This window comes from Urocampus carinirostris, chromosome 2 (genome assembly GCF_059441175.1).
Source record: "Urocampus carinirostris isolate Australia breed hairy pipefish chromosome 2, RoL_Ucar_1.0, whole genome shotgun sequence".
NCBI classification, from domain to species: Eukaryota; Metazoa; Chordata; class Actinopteri; order Syngnathiformes; family Syngnathidae; genus Urocampus; species Urocampus carinirostris.
Genome location: NC_142350.1, coordinates 51,233,518 through 51,256,339, shown reverse-complemented (window position 1 = coordinate 51,256,339; position 22,822 = coordinate 51,233,518). Strand labels below are relative to the sequence as shown.

At 38.6% G+C, this 22,822-nt stretch overlaps 2 protein-coding genes and 1 long non-coding RNA gene across 3 annotated transcripts in view; 1 reads left to right on the top strand and 2 right to left on the bottom strand.

Annotated features, from left to right (window-relative positions):
* Positions 1–663: 663 nt before the first annotated feature.
* On the bottom strand, positions 664–4,741 carry LOC148372342 (uncharacterized). Its single transcript, XR_015849537.1, has 6 exons — positions 4,518–4,741; positions 3,110–3,127; positions 2,999–3,025; positions 2,040–2,087; positions 1,911–1,964; positions 664–1,248 (listed from the first exon to the last, which is right to left on the bottom strand). It is a non-coding gene; the product is annotated as an uncharacterized LOC148372342 (long non-coding RNA).
* A 1,109-nt stretch (positions 4,742–5,850) lies between these two features.
* dhdds (dehydrodolichyl diphosphate synthase) lies at positions 5,851–13,783 on the bottom strand. The gene is made up of 9 exons (XM_088327032.1): positions 13,714–13,783; positions 13,347–13,416; positions 12,240–12,356; positions 12,033–12,175; positions 11,753–11,869; positions 10,204–10,305; positions 9,982–10,096; positions 9,800–9,907; positions 5,851–6,421 (listed from the first exon to the last, which is right to left on the bottom strand). Exons 1-9 carry the CDS (start codon positions 13,758–13,760, stop codon positions 6,176–6,178), a joined length of 1,065 nt encoding a protein of 354 aa, XP_088183158.1. The 5' UTR covers positions 13,761–13,783; the 3' UTR covers positions 5,851–6,175.
* A 6,443-nt stretch (positions 13,784–20,226) lies between these two features.
* Positions 20,227–22,822, top strand: part of ago1 (argonaute RISC component 1) — a 37,057-nt gene continuing 34,461 nt past the window's right edge. The window contains exon 1 of the mRNA XM_088327030.1: positions 20,227–20,576. Within this exon, the coding sequence (XP_088183156.1) occupies positions 20,552–20,576 (25 nt within the window). The 5' untranslated portion in view covers positions 20,227–20,551. The remainder of the gene's footprint in view (positions 20,577–22,822) is intronic.

Below are 22,822 nucleotides of genomic sequence, written 5' to 3'. Positions count from 1 at the left end.
AAAAAATCCTATCTAAATGACACTGATGTGTTTTTTTTTTAATAATATTTTGGCAACTCAATTGGGACATATTTTAATATTTAACTTCTACTGCATATAACAGACTTGGATGAGACTCCCTCGGGTCCCTTTCCTCACATGTTTGGTCTTTGTGTAACCATTTTGTTTCTATACAAGTGTATTTTCCCCAATTTTGTGTGCATTTGTGTATTTGACCTTCTGGAATGTTGGGTAAAGAATAAGGCGGGAACTTTTCTTACTGTGCATTGGATGCTTCTTAAACATCACTTTTAGTTGCATTTTAGTGTGTTTTAGGAGATCCGAACATAAATTTTGATTTAATGACTCCTAGAGTACAAATCCTAGCAAACCGGTGAAGAGATTAACGCCACCCCATTGCACGTGTTATCAGCTATAGGGAGACATCACCTAAAGACCTTCATGCAGCTATTAAACCGTAAAGTGTACACAAAAACTCTGGGTTCACGGTTCAAACACGGTTAATGTTTTGACGACAGTTCAGTACGTGTCATATTTGACCCACTTTCACTGCAATTCTGGGAAAGCGCCCCCAGTGGCCAAAATAAAAACAACGTATAAGTAAAGATGAGAAACACTGCTCTCTGTTGGCTCAAAAGAGACGTAACACACGCAGCGTGCAAGAGCTTTTTAAAAATGTTTTATTTCAGTAACATTTAGAATAGATTACCATCGGAGCTCAGTCATAAACATAGCTTATGGGGACGTTTCATCACCGGGGGATTAGAATTCACAGAATACTTGTTTCTTCGGGAGGACGGCAGATCTGCTTTGTTTGTGTGTTTTTTAACAATATACAGTGTTTCAAAAACATTGGGTAATTCATGACTTAAAGTACTTTTTTCAATAGCTGCCTCATGTCTGAAAGACTCGTGGTAAAGGATCTAATAATCAGCAGTTAAAAAAATACAAACAATAGACCGAAAGGGGGGGGAAGCGAGACGGCTAGCTACGAAGGGGGTGTAAGAAATTCCGAAATAGATATGAGTGAGCATCGTGAGAACACCACGTGTTACATCAAGTGCAAGGCAAACCTAATAACTGACATTTGTAATATAAAACTTGGTAAAAATACTTATTTCAAACTGTACAATCACCAAGTACACGGGGAGGGGGAGGGAAGGTCGTCAGGGGATGGAGGGCCGGAGGTGGTAAGAGAATGATGTTGACGTCGACTCATTTGGATTCTGCGGCGTCGGTCTTGGGCTCCTGGAAGGCGGAAACGGAATAATTGTTTAGAAACTGGATTTGATGTTGTTAAGTTTAAACTGTACTCGACATTCAAAATAAGGAAAGAAGACATTAATGAATTTTGAATGTGCAAGGAGGCACGGGAGAGGGGCTTTCAAATAAGAGAATTACACCCTGTCCTAAAGTCTGAACCACCTCTCTATATTAAATCTAGAGGATTAGAAAAAACCGATGAAAAGTGGAATTTAAAGAACTTGGCCGATAACGACAATGTAATAGTAAAAAAAGTGATATCGTTGTGGTTCCTATCAGACATGGGACCAAGTCACACATGTGCAAGTCTCAAGTAAGTCTCAAGTCTTCACCTTCAAGTCCCAAGTAAGTCCCAAGTATTTTTTTCTTGGGCAAGTCAAGTCACAAGTCAAGTCCCGAGTCTTAGATTGCCAAGTCCAAGTCAAGTCACAAGTCATAAAAACAGCGACTCGAGTCGACTCGAGTCCAAGTCACTAAGTCTCAAGTCCCCATGTCTGGTTCCTATTAGTCTGATAGAAGTATAGGCATATGCTTATGACTTGGACAATTAGTGAAAAGAAGGAACAGAATGTGAAATCTCATTTGCATTTGTCCAATATTAAAAATAGAATTTACTTATCACATGACTAATTTTAAATAGTCAATACCTCGGCTTTGGCGTTGCCGTTCTCTGCCTTGGCCTTCTTTGCTTTAGGCCCCTTCTACAAAACAACAAATCATCATGAGAATTTTTTGGGGGGGAAATTTTAAACAGGAAAGTGTAAAGCCTTTCATACCTTGGCGGCTGCCTTCTTCTTGGCTTCCACTGGAGCGGGTTTCGGTTTCTGAAAAAGACAATCAGAGTTGTAGATTTTGCTTTACCATATATAATTAATTCCTAGACTGTGGAACAATATGCAAAAAGTTCATTTTAGTCTTTCATCTTGTAAATCTTTTTTGTATTTTTATGGTAGTTTTCTCGTATTTCCCATAATCATCCAGGATATATCCATGATTTTGGAAATAAATATATGAAGATGACCGTCAACTATTCAAACTATCCTTTTAAAAACACATTTTGGAATTTAAATCAACAATGACAAATGATAATAATTAGCAGTGGGCAAAAAAACGTGTACAGTAATATCCAATTACATATATACACACACTGTATATTCGTCCCACACTCACACTATTGTCATTGAGTAGAGCATATTTTCTTGAAAACTAAACCAGATGTAATACTAACACCTTTAAAACTATCAAGTCCCATGGAGAATATAAGATCTGGTCATGTTATTTTTAATTAGAAAATTAAATACAACTTTTTTTTGTTTCTTCTCATGAATTTCTAAAAAACAACAATAACAAAAAAGAACAATTAAATGTTAAAAGTAGTGAATGCAGAAGAAGAAAGTGGGAGCACGGCGCACGTTTTATCTGCTACAAGCAGGGGGCGCTGCTAACGAGTGTAATAGGAAATTGTAAACAAAAGTCTGGATTTTCACAAATTTATGCCACTTAGCTATTCAAATACAATTCAAATAAAAACAGTGCTGTGTGCTAAACAACGAACAATCTACATATTGTATCTGCTTGTATACATGTTACAATAAAGTGTTTTTACATGAATACTTTGTAAGCTATTTTTTGGGTTAAACACGCCATCAATTGTCAACAATTAAGCACTGCATATAAAGCATTTCAAATCCCCTATTGCACTCTCATAAGAAATGTTGTCCAAGCTGCAACACACCAATAACAGGCGTGGGGAACACCGTCTCTGTGAAGAATAGAAAAAAAGATACATTTAAGCATGAAGAATGAATTATTATTTAAAAATCATTCCATCAAAGAAAAAACAAACCTCAGTGGTGGCACTTGACTGTGAAAAGGAAAACAGAAAACTAATTAATAAATGGTACAAATGCAATATAATATGAAAAAAAGGGTTTCTTATAAATAATCAATAGAAAATAGAATTTTTACTTCAGTGTGAAAAGGGCAGCAGATTTAAAAATAATAACAACTTTTTAAAGTATTAATGTGTTATGATGTTGGATGAACAAAGGGAAGATCATTCCCCAAAATAGTTTCCAAAATTATCGCAGACAAAAAGAGGAAAACAGAAAATTAGTTAATGATTAAAAACATGTATGACAAAAAAAACGTTTTTGTCTTAAATATATTTCGTGGAATACATTTTACTTTAGTGTGGGGGAAGAGGGCAGATTCGCTAGAAATGTTTCATCAAAAATCACGCCAAATTACTTTTCTACTTTTGTCATGTTGTTTTTCCTCAAAAACGTACTTAATCATAATTATTAAGCGACCTACTTGTTTTGGCGGAGCAATACAAGATCTTCCCGCTCATATTTGAATTCGAATCAGAGGGGGGCGGATGGGAGGAGCAGTTACCATGGCAACGCGTTGGCGCCATGACAGTTCCCTTTGTGTGTGGGTTTTTTTCGTATGTTGGCGCGAGAAAAAAAAAAACTAACCATAGAGAGGAACTAATTAAACTCTCCGTTTTGAATTTACACCAACTATACCATTGGCATGGTTTCCAAACAACGAATTATTCCAATTTAAAAAAAAACAAAAACATTTTTAACTGCCTATCTCCACCCCCACTTCCGGAAGTGACTCGATTTATATCAAACTGCCCAATGGCTGCTCCGGAGGGTCGACATCAACAACAATACGTCATTCGAATACAAAAACATAATGAATTAATATAAATGCATTTGATTATGTGTATCAAGGAGTGTGTAAAAGGAAAAAAACAAAAAGTATATATATAAGAAAAAAAAAGTATGAAGTGAAGGGGAAAAAAAGAAAAGACGTCACAACAGCTCCCCTCCCCCACCTCAATCCTCCCGCTCGAAGAATTATATTTAGATTGACAGTTAACTGTTGGGATTATAAGCATGCACACGACGCATTTACCTGCGTGCAATTTGGCGCGAAGGCGCTAATAAAATTCACAATGAAAAAAAAAAACATTACAACAAATAAAAACCTGCACATTGTATTTATTTACATAAAAATGTTTAGGATTTTTGATGCTGCGTTGCACACATAAACGTTTAATTTATTAAAGCTGCTTTGCGCAGTGCGCGAGCCATTGCTTGCTGTCATGGCAATGACGTTTCCACACGGGAAGGACGACAACCTCAAATAACCTTCACTTTATAGTTTTGCAAAAGAAAAAACAAAAATAAAAAGCAACCTCTTTGCAGCAGAGGAAAAAAATGCACGAAAAAAAATCTTACCTTTGCTTTTGCCATGTCGTCGTCCGATTTAAAAAAAGTGGGTGGGAAAAAAAATGACGTATGCAACGTGTTTTTTTTCCTTCTCACAAGGGGGGAACAGTACTGTGCAGACAAGGGAGCTGCTTAAAATGGCGCATGTATAACGCAAAGCAATGTTTTTCTAGTTTATACCATGAAATATAAGAGCCAAACCAGTTTGAACCAGTCTGACATGGCGACGGCGCTTATTGGGTAATGGCTTGTCACGTGGCTTATAGAACCCACCCCCTTTTTGGTGGAAAACGAGAGGAGGGAGGGGGATGGTCTGGTTGGAAGTACCGATCTGCGCCTTGAGGAGGCGTGGCCATTATTATTCACTGTATTTGTTTTAACATTTTTAATTTGTAGTTTGATGAAAAGTGCAACCATGACTAAAATTAGGGCATGCGTCCCCATTTTTTTTTAAATAATTGATTAGAATAGTTATCTATCTACCTTTGTCATATCCCCCAGAGGGATGCCCGACAGCAAGAAAAACACACACAATAACAAAGAAAATAAAAGGGGACACACACACACACACACTTTTTTGGACCATGGCCAACCCAAATGCCCAAACAAGTTAGGCACCTCGGCACCTCAGTTGGTCATGCTGGTGTCCCTCCGGATGAAACGGGACACAAGAAAGCGGCCATGTCACTCGGATCAGGGTGACACAACACGCTCTTTTGTTCAACAGCAGGGCCCGACAGCTTTCACTGGTTTACCCCTACCGCATCATACAGGTGCCCTGTCCATCCCTTAGAACGCGCCCAAACATCCCACTATCCTTTTACAACACCTGTCCACTCATTCCTATCACCAACAATAGCTCTAGATTCTACTAGTAGATTTAGACCTCTATTAGTTACCCATTTGATATCATTTTCCAAAACAAAATAAGTTTACAGTACACATGATGTAGGGTGTAGATTCTTTGTGCTGGCACAGGAGGTAAGATCAGGCCCAAAAAACGCCCTAACCACCCCAAATGGTAAATGGTCTGCAGTTATATAGTCAATGAAGACCTCCCAAAGCGCTTTACAATGTGCTTCACACACACACCAATAGGGAATCAGCCATGCAATTGGGGGCATTGGGGATTCAAATCCGACCAATTCATTTGATTTGAGGGGGCCAAACTCAGAGCAAACCCAAAATTTCCTTTATGAGGACTCAGGAGGAGGAAACATGATTTTGGGCCAACTATTCCATGTAATTAAAGTTTTAAAAAGAAATATTCAAAAGTAACGTACTGTATAAAATTACAGGAGGAGGTAGGAGCACTTTTGCAAAGAGTGAATCATAAACAATATAACTTCACAATCAATAACCAATTTATTCATTCATTATGTGTATACAATTATATACACATACACATGTAACTGGTCAAAATCGAATATAGTCATTGATATCACATAATTTGAACCAGATTATAACAGCACAGTGCTCACTCCAAAAATCACGGCATGCAAAGTTAACACTTTCAACTACATTTTGACCACATTGGGATCTTCCATGATTATTCATATTATTCATTTCTACATTTACAAATATACCAGTAACTTGATAACCCCATGGGGGTTGACTTTGTCCTCTTTTGGTGGCTTAGCAGACTAAGCTCTTGCAAGTAAGACGCTTCAGGCGGCCATGCCCTCGCACAAATCCATAAAGAAGGAGTCTCGTTTGAGCGAGAGTGCATCCAAGAAGTTGTGTACTCGTTCTTGGCGTTGATCGGTATAGCGGCAAAGAACTTCCTGCCTGCGAACGGCATCTGCAGGCTTGCCGTTTCCTTGGCGCTGTAGGTGCTCGGCGGAGTAGGCGCAATCGCGGTCAGACTCCAGTTGCTGCAGGGCTTGCTGCTCTTGATGGGTGTCTCGAGCGTTCTGGAATGAGAGTTTTGTTGTGTTGATGTCAATTGACTTTAGACCAGACCTGTCACTAAGGGACAGCCATTTGGGGCTGTGTCCACCCCACGACCTGGTGTAAAAAAAATTAGATATGTGTCGTTCAGTTTGGATACAGGTCACATTTGTGCAAAAAAATAAATAAATAAATAAATAATAATAATAATGATAAAAGTTTAAAAAATAAAAATGAAAAAAATCACATTTTCCTGCAGTGTGAACATAGCCAAATACATTAAAAATATAAAAGAAAAAAGTGTTTTACCTTAATATTTCCTATTCAAGAAGACCAAACTTACCTGCGTGATCATTTCAATTTTGCTGTGCATTTTGGAATGATATGAACAAATCTGTGAGAGTTGAACTTTTTGCTAGCTACCTTCTCCAGTAAAAGATTCCACTACTGAAAACATGCAACGGCTTTAACAAGCATGCAATTTCATAAGAATTCAGAACAACTAGCTTGCAATAGATATCACATGTCCGCCGTAAATGATGGAGCGATTTTTAGCGGTGAATAAACAGCCGTTATGAGGAGATAATGCTGCTTTTGCCAGTTTTCTGGATGACAGTGATTCCATGAGGCTGTTTTTGTCTCTTTTCAAGTACTCCATGCACAAAGATCCAGAACTCCACAGAATTACAAAAACACTCCCACATAATGTAAATCACAAGGCCAAATATACAGGACGAAATATTCAAAATGATGAGCAAATTTGTGACAGAGGAGATGGACATATGTCTGTGATAGCTAGAATTCAATTAAAGTGGACACCACACGGAATTCTACGGGCCAAAATATAATCCATAGTTGTACCTTTTGTTGACAAAAGCTATGCTGCTTAAGAGTGCCTCTCTGCAAATGCCACATTCAAGATATGTGATGCTGAAGCTCAGACAGGTGTAATCATTGATGAGCTTACCAGCGCTTGACTGTTTAAAAGCGCATTCTTTGCAGTGCTTTTTCTCTTCGAGAATTGCTTCCGGTGTGACATCTGCTTAGTGGATATTGCAACATTTCTTCCATTGTTTTAAATTAAAAAGCCTGATGTAAGCGGTCGCATAATGTGCAGCTGGTTATGTTTAGCGTGCATCAGTACTGCGAAAAATAAATTTTGTGGGTAATAATAATTGACGCTATTTTCTGGTATCCAGAAAAAGACTGGTGTTTACAGCATGGAATAAAAAGCTTGTTTCTGATGTGGAGGGTAACGTTTATTTCTAGCTTAGAAATAGACAAATTTAAAGCCCGACACAAAAGAAGCTAATACTTGTTTTCAGTGTAGCACAAGCCAACGCTAGTTCCTGGTAAAGAAGAAGCCTCTTGTTTTCAGCCTTGAAGATAAAAAATGGCAGTTTCTGAAGTAGAGGATGGCATTTCTTTTTAACTTTGATAAAGATGACGTTGCTGTCCAGCACAAAAGAAGCTTATGCAGAAGACGACGCTAGTTTCTGGTATAGAAGGAGACTCTTGTTTTGAGTATAAGACTTTGCCAGTTTCTGATACAGACATTTTTAGCTCAAAAAGATGATGCATATGCAACTTCCTACTCCCTTTCGAACATGTACGATAACATTGTTTGTGTTATTCTATTTTTTTATTTGTTGTATTGTTTTCTTTATGCCATGTTCGAAATAAACATTTTTCATTCATGCATTTGTCCAGTACAAAATAATCTTCTTGTTTTCAGTGTACTTTGTTTACAGCATAGAAGAAAATACTGGTTTCTGATGTAGAGGATTAGCATACATTTATTATAAGCTTAAAAATAGACCAACTGATTGTCTGGCAAAAAAGAAGCTAACGCTAGTTTTCAGTCTAGAAAAAGACGATGCTAGTGTACATAAGAAAATGATAGTTTTGAGAACAGAAATATTAAGAACACAGTTTTTGGGATAGGTAACTACTTCTTTTTAGTGAATGAGATAAAGGCACTAGTTTCCAGTGTAGAAGATGTTTACCTTTAGCGTAGAAATACAATGCAAATTTCTGCTTTTGAAAAAGATGACAGTTGTATTCAACATATCTAAAAAATCTAGACTTTGAGGTCAAATAATAATAACCTTTGTTTTCAGTGTGGATGAAAATTACGCTAGGGTCCTACAAAAAAAGAAAGGTTATACTTGTTTTAAGCCTCGAACTGAGGTCTCAAACTCACGGCCCCAGGTTAATAGTTTGAGGCCCCCACCTTTATATGAAAGTTAAAGGGACAGTGTGTATTATTTTCCCACAAGATGTCGTTGTATTCTGTTGTGTCACCGAAAACGAGTGCTAAGGGCACAGCGGAATAAGACAATATACAGAGACTCAAAGTGACCAAGTATTACTTTTGAAAGAAGAGAAATAAGAAAAAAGGGGAAAAATATTTTAAAAGGTAAAACTCTTTCTATTTAATTTCTTTCTTTTATCATTTGTTTGCTATTTTCTCTTACTTTCTTTTATTCCTGTTTTCCTATTTTGTCTTTTTATTTCCTCCCTTTAAAAAAAATTCTCTTTGCCTTTTCTTTGAGAAAGTGTGGGTAAAAATGGAAGAAAAAGGCTGCTTTTTGCTTGCTTTCAGTCTCCGTAGTTTGTAGTCTTTCTCAAAATATTTTTTGGCTGCACTGCACATTAAAGCGACATCTATAGGGCAAACATAAAACACTGTCCATTTAAGAAAAGCAGAATGTTTTTATTAGTGTTTTTTTGTGGAAAACCCCTTCTGGCCCAACCTCACCCGGATATTAGCTTCAGCGGTCCCCAACTCAATTGAGCTTGAGACCATAGCTTAAAAGACACTTCCTTCTTAAGTAGAAGATGATGAATACACTAGATCAAAGTTTAGAACAAGCGTTGAAGACGCAAACGTTCCACAAAAAAAAGAGGGATTAGGTTAGAGTTCAGCAGAGGTGAGGTCAACACTTGTTTTCAATGTAGAACAACTAGTTGCCCCCAAAACCCAATGCTAGCCTACACCATAGAAGAAAACACATTTTCAGTGCAAATATGTACACATAGCAGAACAAGACAATTATTTAGTGTAAAAGAATAAGATGCTAGTTTCCTGTCTTGAAGATGATTCTTTTTTTCAATGTTAAAGAAGATAATGCTCGTTTTCAGCGAAGAAAATGGTCATGCTAGTTTATGCCTTAGAACAAAATTGTGGTCGTTTTCAGCAGGCAATGCTAGTATATGGTGAAGAAGACCACGATGCTTATTTTAGGTATAGAAGAAGGTAGTTCCCAGCAAAGAAGATGGTCAGTGTAGAGGAAACCAACACTAATAATTGAAGTAATTATGCATGAATGGCCAATTAATTGGTGCAAAGCTACAATTTTTGGAATCATTTTTATCAAGGCAACAGTAAAAATCCTCACCTGTATTGATTTGTGGTTGACTTGATACTGTAAAATGGCTTCACACAAGTTCCAGAAGGAATATTCAGGCCACAACACCGATTGGAACACTAAACAGGTGTGGGATGTCTGAGTGGGAGGAAAGAAGACAAAAATCGATACTTTTCCTATAGAGAGGAATGGAAATATATCTGCCTCCTCACCTGCCAGAGGAGGAAGTCACTGAGGCGTACTTCACCCGAGGTTCTGATCAGAAGGTCGGGATTGGGAGAATTGTTGCTGTACAGACATTCGCTTAGCAGAGCCTCAGACACGTCGCTAAGACATAAGACATTCAAAGTGCATTCAACATTCAGCATTTGGAATATTGCAAATGTATGCACATATAATGCTTTAGCAAAAATCTAAATACTGATATATTTTACCTCGCTTTTATGAGTCCCTGCTCCACCCCCCAGGCCATCTCTCGCACGGCGTTGGTCATTTCATATCGCGATGTGTAGGCGAAACACACATTCAAAAAACATCTGCATAAAGAAATTCAAGAAAAAGATAGCTTGTGCTGTCACAATAACAACGTTTGGGTACTTAATGGTGTCTGTTTCCACACCCAGATATTGTACTGTATACACAGTTGAAAAATAAGCAAATGAGAGCGAGGCCTTCATGGGTGAAAAAACAACCACTGATGAATTTAGTATTTAAGATATGTAGGATATTTACATTCAAACAGAATGTGTTTAGGCTTTTCTTTCAAATATTGGTTAAATGTAAACTATGTTCTTTTGTTGAGGGATTTTTACAACTAAAAGCTCACACTTTTTGTTGAAAATGTACAGGTAAAGTTTCTGGGTCAAGCAAAAAATTATTTTTTTTCTCAAAAAAAAAAAAAAAATCCAAGTATATGAGTGGCTTCATCCATCAGTCTATTATCTGCACCACTCATGCACAGTAGGGTCACGGGGTGCTGGAGCCCATCCCAGCTATCTTTGGGCTGTGGGCAGGGAAAACCCTGACCTGGTTGCCAGTCAGTTGCAAGGCAACTCACTCGCTCAGTCACACCTAGAGACAATTTGGACCAGCCAATTAACCTGACATGCATGTTTTTGGGATGTGGGAGGAAACCGGAGTGCCCGGAGGAAACCCACGCAAGCACGGGGAGAACATGCAAACTATGCGCAGGAAGGCTGGTCGCTGGATTTGAAACCATGACCTCAAACTGTGCCGCGGACGAGCTACCCACTCATCTGCAGTGCCGCCCTAGAGTGGCTTCATATTTTATAAATATATGACTGTAAATTATTTGTTTTCACCCATTTTTTTCTGTTTTTCTAAAATGCAACCTCTTTTTATAAATGTAAGCTCACATTGTTTAGTGTAACATATAAATGTCATATTTTTAGGCCAAGGAAATAACTAATCATAACTTTTTTCCCCAACATTTTTTGGGATCAAAACAGTGGCTTCACATCCTTTGATGACATTTTTTTCCATAATGTTTTCCTAAAATCCAACTTTTAATATAAATAAATAAAAATACATAAATAAGTATTTTCTTTAAAACATTTAATTAATAGGTTTTACAAAGTGTGTTTCCTTGTAAAAGTTGACTTTGACTTCAGGGTTTGTCAATATTTTTTAAAACCAAAACGATGAGTATTTTGATTGATTTGCGTATTTAAATCACAACTTGCTTTCCTCTTAAAAAATGCTAAATGTTCTCATAAATGTCAAATGACTAATGAAAAAATACAAATATGGTAAAAAAAAAAAATAGTTGTTTGTAAAATTGGAGATAAGTAACTTGAAATTAAAAAACACATTCATATTTTCCTAGAAAAAATATGAATTTCTTGACTCCTCAGCATTGTGATATTTCACTCCAACTTTCTGTTGCAATCCTCTTCCCCAAAATAAGCCTTTAACATAAAATACTGTAGAGGACTCAACAAAGGGAATAAAACGAGAGCATACTTATTGTGAGCTTTGGTGGCAGCTACCGCTTTGGCGATGAGTCGCTGGAGATCTAGTGGCAGTAAATTCAAGTCGCCAAGCACCCGAATACAAACACCATGCTTCTCCAGGTTGTCTCTGCATTTAAAAGGAAAAACACAATAAGCAAATATAATACATGATTCATTGGGACAAGCATAAAAATAAATCACATGATGCGTTCTAGTATGCACATCCGCTTCTACCAGCCGGGGTCATAGGGTTTGATGGTAGCATATACAGTTATGATATATAGACCCACCTTTCCTCCAAAAGTTTTTCAAATTTCTGTTTGGCCAGCTCCATCAAGCCGTCCACTTCGTCCTTGGTACGCTTAAAGTTTTCTATACTGAAAGCGTACACAGTCACTTCCTTTATGTTGAGGTGCTTGCACCAGCGAAGAGTCTGAAAAATGAGCGACAGCTGTCGGCATTAAAAGCAATTTTAAGAAAATATCAGTCTGGCTCACCTCTGCGAGTTTGTTGAAGCCCTGCGTGTGTCCCTCCTGCCGCTCCATGTTCTTCCTACGCGCAAAGCGACGATTTCCGTCCATGATGAACGCCACGTGTTTGGGCATGGGCCCTACCTTGGGGGGAAATTGTGAAAACTGAAAATTGGCTATGAATGACAACACAGTGCACAGTGAACTCTCGTTTTAAAGCGGTTCACTTTTCACAGTTTCGCTACTTTACCGATTTGCATTGTGTTCTAAATTCTGGCTAAAGTTAAAACAGTCTTTTGGCTTATTCTCCAACTATGCATCAAAGTTATTCATATGCTATTTATCACTACTTCATTGATTTGCATCATGTGATTGGCTAAATGGTCATTTGGCTTGTCTAGCTGTGTGTCAAGGTTATCAACATCTCATCCAAACCAATTTCTTTTGAGATTGTGTTGCTGCTAAATGTAATTACACCATTGTTCTGATTGACTTACATTCTTTTGATCCTATTTTAAATATTCGTTACTTGTTTTTCCTAGAGAGTCATGTCTAAATCTCTTTGTAAACAATGTTCACAACGTTGTTATCAATTTAAATAAAAACAATTCTTATTATAATAACTTTGTTGTTTATGGATATGTAGGTAAAACAGTTTGCCAAATTACATTACTTAAGAGATAATTCTCTTGCAATTTCAGGTTTATCTCAAACCAAAAATGCCTAAAAAACGTTCAACATCAACAGAAGTATATAATGACTTGTTAATAAAAAATAAAGCTTTCTACATCCCAGATTTCTCCTATCTCGTGTTTTGTTGGAACTATTACACCTAACAATTGGACACAAACACAAAAAAGCAAAAACAGTCACAACTAATTTAATGCCAATTGTTTCCCTGCGTGAATCTCTTGATAATGTTAAAAACAAAACGTTGCATTTGGTCCCCCCCAAAACATTGTAAAGGAAAACATAAAAATACTCACTATTTAATATACAGTTTCGATTTTATTTAATCGGGTCTCTGATGTAATCATTAGAAAGTCCAACAGTCATTGTTACGATGTATTTGATATTGTATGAGTAACTTTGCAACAACAAAGACTGCCAAACCACGCAGATCGTTTTTCATACCTTGAGGATATTAGCTGCAATCCTCTCGAGCAGGTTTAACTCGCCCTCCTTTATCCACGACATTTCCAGGCTGCAAGGGGGGGGGGGTATAAGCGGGGAAATTTATCTCAAATAAAAATACAGTACATCAATTTAATTTAGAGATGAAAGTGTTGGAGTGACACAATTTCCCCGTGCAATGACATCCTGGTGAATATTTCTACGGCACGTGCGCTACAGAAGTGGGAAAACATCGCGAGGTAAAAATGCAGACTGATTACACCACGTCCGAGTATAAAAGTATTTTCATTGGAAAAAATAAAATTAATTCGCGTATTTGAATTAAACTTTATGATTTGAAAGATGTTCCATGTAGCTTCCAACTCACCGTTTTAAACGATGACGACCGCTTCCGCATTGGAGTACTGACGTCATATAATTTCCTGTCACATGGGATGGGCAGTTGGTCGCTATTTGGGGGGAAATGTTAAATGGTTATATTGCAATGTAATGTAATATGATTGATTGACAATTAACAAATATAAATGTATTTGAATAATCTTACATCCTAACGTTTTGTATCAATTTCTAATTCTCCTGTTTTAACAACAATAATGTCCACCTTTCCCCCCACGCGCTGTTTCTATTTAGAGGTGGGGTGAGTAATTTGAGGTGTCCTCAAAAAGTTATATATTTTCTCTATTATGTGTGAAGAATGCCCAACTGAGTTCAAATAGCCCTTGTGCCAGGGGCGTTACCAGGGGTGGGCATTTATTGGAGTAATCACGGTGGTCTGGGCAGCGCATATGATATCCCATCCATTCATCCTCCACGGTGCTTATCCTTACTAGGGTTGCAGAGGCTGCGGAAGTCCCTCCCAGCTGCTTTCGACCAGTGTGCAAGGGACAATCTGAACTGATTGCCAACCAGTCGCAGGCATCTGATCTCTCATTCATACAATATTGTGTATGGCAGCGGACACTAGCGTGAACTCTCTTGTTCTCTACAACAGTGTGTGTGTGTGTGTGTGTCAGTCCCCACGGAGGGAGCAGCCTCTCCCAACATATCCATTTATTTTTTTTAAATGGCTTTTTCGGCTTGGCTCAGTAAAAAAGAGCTGACTCTTTCGGTTCCCAACAGCTCTTATAATTTTTTTGTTGCATATCCATTTGTCCTCTGCACCGTTTATCTTTTGCCGTGGGAGGTTGTGCTGGAGCCCATTCCAGCTATTTTCGGGCAGGGGACACCCTGAACTGGTTGCCAGCCAGTTGCAGGGCACACAGAGACAGACAACTCATTATCTAATTCACACTCCGGGACAATTTGGACCAGTCAATCAACCTGACAGGCATGTTTTTTGAATGAGGGAGGAAACCGGAGTGCCCAGAGGAAACCCACGTAGGCACAAGGAGAGGCTGCACTTGCTGGAAATGAACTATGAACCTCTGCAGCGTGGGGCTGCCCGCTAACCAGCCAGCTTCTACAGCTGCCAATTACTATGTATCTGGGATGGGCTCCAGCACCCCTGCGACCCCACTGTGAATAAGTGGTGCGGATAATAACTGGATGGATGGATTATGTATAAAATGACTTTAAAAAGGGAAAATACAGCAATAAAAGGCAACAATAAAAAATAAGAAAATAAAAAGGAAAAAGAGAGAATAAAGAATAAAACATAATAAGGCGATAAAAATAAGTACAAAGCTAGGAAAAAAGAAACAAAAAAACAGGAAATAAAAGATAAAAAGGAAAAGGCAAGAAAAACAGAATAAAAAGCTAGGAAAAAGGAAACAAAAGATGAAGGCTATTAAAAGGGGAAAATGGACAGCAAAATAAGAAAAAATGATGGAAAAAAGCAAGAAAACAACAAGAAGTAAAAAATGCAGGTTTTGGGGGGTCCGTTTGATCATTATACTATCAAAAATAGCGTAATTTTATGCATAGACCGAATTAATATTTTGTTAAATCTATTATTCTACTTAACTATTAGCATTTTGGTTTTCTCAACCTACTTAAACTTTTGACCTTTTTATACCAAGCATCTTTACAGTAAAGCCTCGTGAATCCCTGTGAGACGCAACAAAATGTTGATTAAAATTTTGACTTGAGTGCAACAACCAATAGATTACACGATACAAGAACAAACCATAACATTTTCAAAAAGAAAGCTAATCATGAAACCCATCCCTGAAAAACTTTGGAAAGATACATAATAATGTTTGTACAGTACAGTTTAAAAAAAGGGTTTCATAATGTCACCCCCTCCATAATGCCAACGTGCTCTCTTCTTACTTTTATCAAGCCTGTTGGGGGTGGGGAAAAAACCCTAATCAATTGAAATGAGAAGTCTATATGAGCGCGTCGATGAAATGCCACACAAATTATGTGCTTCTCTGCCGCCATCTCCTGGCTTTAAGTCAAGATGGCAGCCTTAAGTTTTCAGATCGCACATAACACATTCATACCTGTCAACCTGTACGTTTTTTTGTGGTACAAAGTACGTTTAATATGCATTTTAAGACGTGTACGACGTACAAGAAAATCTGTACGGAAAAATGCAAATTTGTCTATTATGGGTACCATCCGGTTTACACCGACTATCACGAAAAGGCCAATCATTCAAGTCAAACGAGTTCGCCGCTGACTCGGTATCGATTTTTTTCGTTGCAAACGAAGCAAGCAGTTTGATGCAACTGCGCGCATGCGTCTGCAGCCTCGGATTTTATGTGGTAGTTATGTAGTGAAAGGAAGTCCGTCTCTTTTTAGAGAACCAGCTTTTTCAGCTCAACTCATTAAAGAGAGCCGGCTCTCAAACAGCTCACTTGCTTTGATGCATTATATTACGAATCATTATTTTGTGTCAGACAGGACGAAAGGAAGACCGAGATCACTTGCGCTCGTTTCTTGGTTTTATTGAAAGGAAGGAAATGACAAGGTGGGATTCTTCGATCCGTTGGTTGGCGGATTGACGGTACTTGACAGGCGGGTGAAGGCTTGGCGGGAATGGTCGCGGACAGGCGTAATCGTAGTGTTCGGAAAAGAGTTCAGGAGTCAGACGGGCAGGGCAGATTACAGAAACGGGTCGGCAACGGAGATCAATCAGAAGAAAACAGGGAGCAGGCAAAGAGTCAGAGGTACGGGCTTACTGAGCTGAAGGCAACAGGTAGCATGAGTACAATCAGACAAAGTGTTACCGAAAGCTGGGGATTTAAATGTACAGGGTGCGCCAATCAGCTGTCCTGGCTGTTGGCGCCAAAACCTCAGCACAGGTGTTCCCAATACATGTGATTGTGACAATTTTGTATAAAGGAGTTAAGAAAAAAAGGAAGTATAAAAGGAGGAAATGAAAAAAGACAGGTTTGTTGTTATCCATTTAATCAGTATATTACCAACAATAATTTAATGCAGAAAATGAATTCATAATTTGAATAAGAAAATGTACTATTCTACTTAATTATATTTGCATGCATTTTTTCCTTCTACGGTGAACGTCCAAGCTACTTAATTTTGGAACGTTTTTAATAATAAACCTCATTCATGTCGAGCAACTCAGTATCTGACAACAAAATGTTAATCAACAATACATATCTCAACTCATCTCATCTCATTAGCTGCACCGCTTATCCTTAGTAGGGTCGCGGGGGTGCTGGAGCCCATCCCAGCAATCATCGGGTAGTGGGCAGGGGACACCCTGGACTGGATGACAGCCAACAACAATATATATGATATAACGAAACACATGTACAATATAACATGAATAAATAAACACGTTTGAAAAAAATGATGGTGTAAGATTATTTTGTGTTTTGTGGGGGAAAATACAACATTTTGTAAGGGCATGGAGCTGTGGAGTTTGACAGGTATGCACATTTATAGTTTACATTTCTTTTTCTTGGTTACATAAATACCGTAGGGCAGCACGGCGGCGCAGTGGTTAGCGCGTGTGCAGGCACAGTTCTAAGGTCTTGGGAACCACCTGTGTGGGTTCAAATCCAGCTACCGGACTTCCTGTGCGGAGTTTGTATGTTCTCCCCGTGCTTGCGTGGGTTTCCTCCGGGCATTCCGGTTTCCTCCCACTTTCCAAAGACATGCATTTCAGGTGGATTGGCCGGTCCAAATTGTCCCTAGGTGTGAATGGGCGACCGAGTTGTCTGTCCCTGTGTGCCCTGCGATTGGCTGGCAACCAGTTCAGGGTGTCCCCTGCCCACTGCCCGATGATTGCTGGGAAGGGCTCCAGCACCCCCGCGACCCTACTGAGGATAAGCGGTGCAGCTAATGAGATGAGATGAGATGAGACATAAATACCGTGACTTTAAGCTAGAAATTTCATTTTTTATTAGTGTAGCAAGAAAAATGTAAAAGTGAGAAAAGGCCTGTTTTAAATACAGCCAAAACCCCACAGAACGAGTTTACGATGCTTACGTTCTCAAGGATGAGCTGACTGAGGCTGTGATAATGACTTTAAGCCTGGAGATGACGGCAGAGGTTAACCATCTGGATTCCTGATAGAATAAAAATCAGAAAATAAATAGTAATACTATTTATGAAATAAATAATAACTAAATAACACTATGAGTTTTCACAGAAGAAAAAGGCCATGGAACATAAATTTCTGTTGCGCCTTGCTAATTCTTAACAGGTCCAAGATCAGTTTGATTGTCAGAGCACTGGACCATTCTATTTCATCATCTCATCTCATCAGCTGCACCGCTTATCCTCAGTAGGGTCGCGGGGGTGCTGGAGCCCATCCGAGCAATCATCGGGCAGTGGGCAGGGGACACCCTGAACTGGTTGCCAGCCAATCGCAGGGCACACAGTGACAGACAACTCACTCGGTTATTCACACCTCGGGACAATTTGGACCAGCCAATTAACCTGACATGAACGCTTTTGAAGAAAAAGGCCATGGAAAAGAAATTTCTGTTGCACCTTGCTAATTCTTAACAGGTCCAAGATCAGCTTGACTGTCAGAGCACTAGACCATTCTATTTCATCCTTTTATTATAAGCATTGTAAGTGAAAACTGTATTGTCATTGTAACATATGAAATTTAGATCACTCTATCTATCTATCTATCTATCTATCTATCTATCTATCTATCTATCTATCTATCTATCTATCTATCTATCTATCTATCTATCTATCTATCTATCTATCTATCTATCTATCTATCTATCTATCTATCTATCTATCTATCTATCTATCTATCTATCTATCTATCTATCTATCTATCTATCTATCTATCTATCTATCTATCTATCTATCTATCTATCTATCTATCTATCTATCTATCTGCCCGTCCATCCATCCGTCTACCAAAGCCATACTACCCTCTTGTAAGGTGGCTAGAGCCAAGAACACACTCACCTTCACCAAATATTAATTCCCCTTCGCTCTTCCCAACCTGACACCGAACATTAAGCCCACACCACCCCAAGGGGTGAATTGATGTGCCATGCAGCCCTTCATTAACAGAAAGGCGCAACCGCATACACCATTTGCCATTCAAAAATGTATCCCTAGCACGCACTCCATTAGATTAACCAACCTCACATCTAGTGCGTGTTTCACACTATCCATCCAACCATATTTGGCCTTCCTTTCATTCTATTTCCCACAGCTTATGCACTACATACTCTTTTAGTCAAACGCCCTTCATTCATTCTTTCAAATGGTGCAAATGGTCCCTGGGTGTGAATGAGCGAGTGAGTTGTCCGTCTCTGTGTGCCCTGCGACTGGCTGGCAACCAGTTCAGGGTGTCCCCTGCCCACTGCCCGAAGATGGCTGGGATGGGCTCCTGGACCCCCGCGACCCTACTGAGGATAAGCGGTGCAGATAATGGATGCATGGACATTGGATCATTTCTAACGGCACACTTGACGATCTCTCTCGGCACACTAGTGTGTCCACTGTGGGGGTCCCGGCAGCAACGGCCTGGTTATTCGGGTGGTTGTGGAAGGTAGAAGTAAGAAGGGAGAGGACCCATCTGGGCATCCCGGGCTGAGGACTGGAGGATGCTGCTTGGGAGGGTGGGATGGAATCCCACTTGAGAAGACAGAGCTATGCCGTTGCACAATAGTATTGCCCTTTACACATTGGTTAACTGCTGTTAAAAGTGTCGATAAAAATTCTTCAAACCTCATATTGTTGGGATATATTATAATGAAATTCTGAATGTATTTAATTGCTGTTAAAAGTGTCGATAAAAACATATTGTTGGGATATGATATAATGAAATTGTGTGTTTAATTGCCGTTAAAAACGTCGGAAAAAAATTGTTAAAACGTCATATTGTCAGATATAACGAAATTGTGAATATGCTTCATTGCTGTTAAGATAGTCGAGAAAAATTGTTCAAACCTCGCATTGTTTATTTGCTATTAATAGTGTCAATAAAATTGTTCAGACCAAAAAACTAGTGTGTCGCGGCACAGTGGTTGAAAATCACTTTAGACTCGTATGCCTTACTTTCCCCAACAGGACTGTAGGCACGTGCATTTTTTTTTCATTTTTTCCCCTCAAAAAAAAAACGAAGAGTGTACAGCAAACTAAATGCACATTTATAAATAACCGTTTGGAAAGAAAAAATATTGTTTAGTTTGAGCGGTCAAAAAATAATCTCTTATTTTGCTGCGTAACATCGTAAACACAGTACACAGGACCCTTTTTTACGTTACCGTAGTGTGAAACCATGGTGTTATCCGATTCTTGGAGTTTACGCAAACGTAATATACGTACAATTACAAAAAAGGGTTACATCGGGTGAACTCCTGCAATGTAATTCTATATTTCGCCGCTAGGATATATCAGTAAGTTCTCCAGCACTTTTCATGACAAAGAAGAAGTTTGAGATTTTTTTTACCATTTGTATTTTGGGCTGGTGGGGGACTTGATGGAGAGGAGGGGGAGCTGGTCTTTTTTTGTTCGAGCCACAACACAGTGCTCAAGACACCCCAACGCCGCGGAACAGTCGGCTCATTCCCGGGGCGGGTTGGCGGGGGACGGGGAGGAACGCCGAAGACAACACCGGAGACAAAAGCGGTGGGGCAGAGCGGCTACTTATCGCCCCTTTACTCAAATCTCTCGTGGGTCTTTTTAGGGGCGGGTGGGGGGCACAAGACACCGAGGAGAAGGGGTCTGGAAGTCGGTTTCCTTCCAGCCTGAAGAGGCTGGCGGTTCGGCCACCCGGATTAGCTTGCTTGGACCCGCGCGGCTAAGTGAATGGGATGGAGCCGGGGCCGTCTGGCGCTGGTATGTGCATTTCGTTTTTTTTCCTCCCTGAAATTGATATTATTCTGTGGGGAGAACGTGAGCTACGATCTGCTCTTGTGACAACCTCGTGAAGGGAATTCTGGAGAAGGCGGAGGCGATTTTTGTTATAGCGGGCGAGGGGGCCACTTCGGAGGTCGTGGGAAGGGAGCCCGCCTTCCACTGGCAGCATCTGGCCCAGGAATGGGCTCTTCATTACCGATTTATCCTAACTGCGGTTGATATTTTTTCCCGCTTTTTAATAGAATTTCAATGGAATCAGAAAAAATTCATGAGCTTTAAGGAAAAACGCCTTTCACACTAGTTAATTTTAGAACCAGAATGAGAATGATAATGATTAGGTATTGAATTAAGAAAAGAAGAAAAAAAACGACTCAAGTTAGACATGCTCTATGTGAGTCTATTATGTTACTAGTGCTACTACTTTTGTCACCAAATTCCGTATCACTTTCAGAGGAAGGCCTTAGAATCAATGCATATACAAAAAAAAACGAATCAGGTATTTCCCCTCTTCCGGCCATTATAAGTAAGTAACCGGGTGTACACATACTTTTTATGAACTACAATACTTATTTTTACTTATTTTTTGCTTGGTGTTGACATTTGTTCTACTGATTTATTCCACATCGTGTCAGAGATGTATTTTCCAGCAAATCACCTGAGTAATCCACCTCCAAAAGGACCTCTTTAACAACCCCTCCAAAACTGTAAATCATTTTTCTGAACAATATAAATGTATTCATTTTCTGACTGTTTTTTTTAAAAGAAATGTTCGAGATTTTTCATCAATTTTCCAAGAACCATAAAATAAGTTGTACTATTACTGAGACACAAAATTCCCTCAAAACAAAATCTTAATTATTCTTTAACCAGAACAAGATAATTTTTTTTTAATCTGAGATCAGTAATGGTAAAATGAATAGAATAATAGAATAGAAGAGAATATACCTTTATTATCATTGTTACAAAATGGGTTGAGCATATTGTCACAACGAAATTGGACGTGGCACTCCAGTTTCACATTTTAAAAACTGTGAGGATAAAAAAAGAAAAAAGATAACTTACACAATATTTACACAAGAAAGTGTGGGTATATAGAGGCAGAAGATATTTACATTGGGTGTTTACATACAGTTTTGGGATAGTATTAATGCAATATGCGAGGCAACATTGTGCAAAGTAAGCATAGGCATGAATACAATTTTACATCTGTATGAGGTAGTGTGTTTGCAAGAGTTTCAGTTTTTTGTGCAGTGTGTGTTAAGGGTGGTGATGGCTTTAAAAAGTCTTTAAAAATGCACATGATGTGAAAATTGTCTTTGGCACTGAGTTGGTTAAGTATTGTTTAAAAAAACATGACAACTATTTACTTTTGACAATTTTGGTGCAGACATACGCTAAATCATTCATTTTAATTTATCACAACCACGACAAAAACATTGTGTATATTTATAGTTGAGAAGCTAAAAGACTCAAAAAATTTATATTCTAAAAGGTACCTAAATGATGAATAGACTATTAAAATAGTTGGCGATTAATTTGGTAAACCATTACAAGCAACATCTGACCGGATTGTTTCTGACAAACAAGTTGTAAATCCAATGTACTCTTACATTGCTATGCCGGATGCCTGCCCAAATTGTCATACAAGTTTCCGGGCTCTTACCTGATGCGGTGTCAGACATTGAACAAAATCTAAAAATAAAAAAATAGCATCTGGTAGGAAAAATAATAATTTGAAAAAAAATATTCGTGAGTAAATCGGTCAGGTCCTAAGACGGATGTTACCTGTATTAGTCTAATAATCAATTTGTGGATGCACATGTGTAAAATGTTTATCTATTTAACGCTATCATGAAAAACATGAAAGGAAATTGATCGGATGACTTGATTAATTTCTTTTCTAAAGGGGATCCACACGATTTTCTGATTTATTAAGCTAGTTGTTGATTATTTGATGAAAAATAAGCTGTCAAATATTCAAATCATTGTTGCATTTTTAAGTAACATGTAAGCTGTTGACACAGATTTTTTATTTTTAGACATGTTAGCTGTAGACACAGGTTTTAGGTCTGACATTTCTTTTGCAGACTTTGAAATTGGTCAATAGGCATTAACATGGCTTGTTATTTTATGGCCTGTTGGTGGAAGAGGGCCTCTTGGGGGGGCCCCTCTTTCGATTTGCGAATTTCCCCATTGTGTTTATGTGTGAAGTGTAATGATTCAAA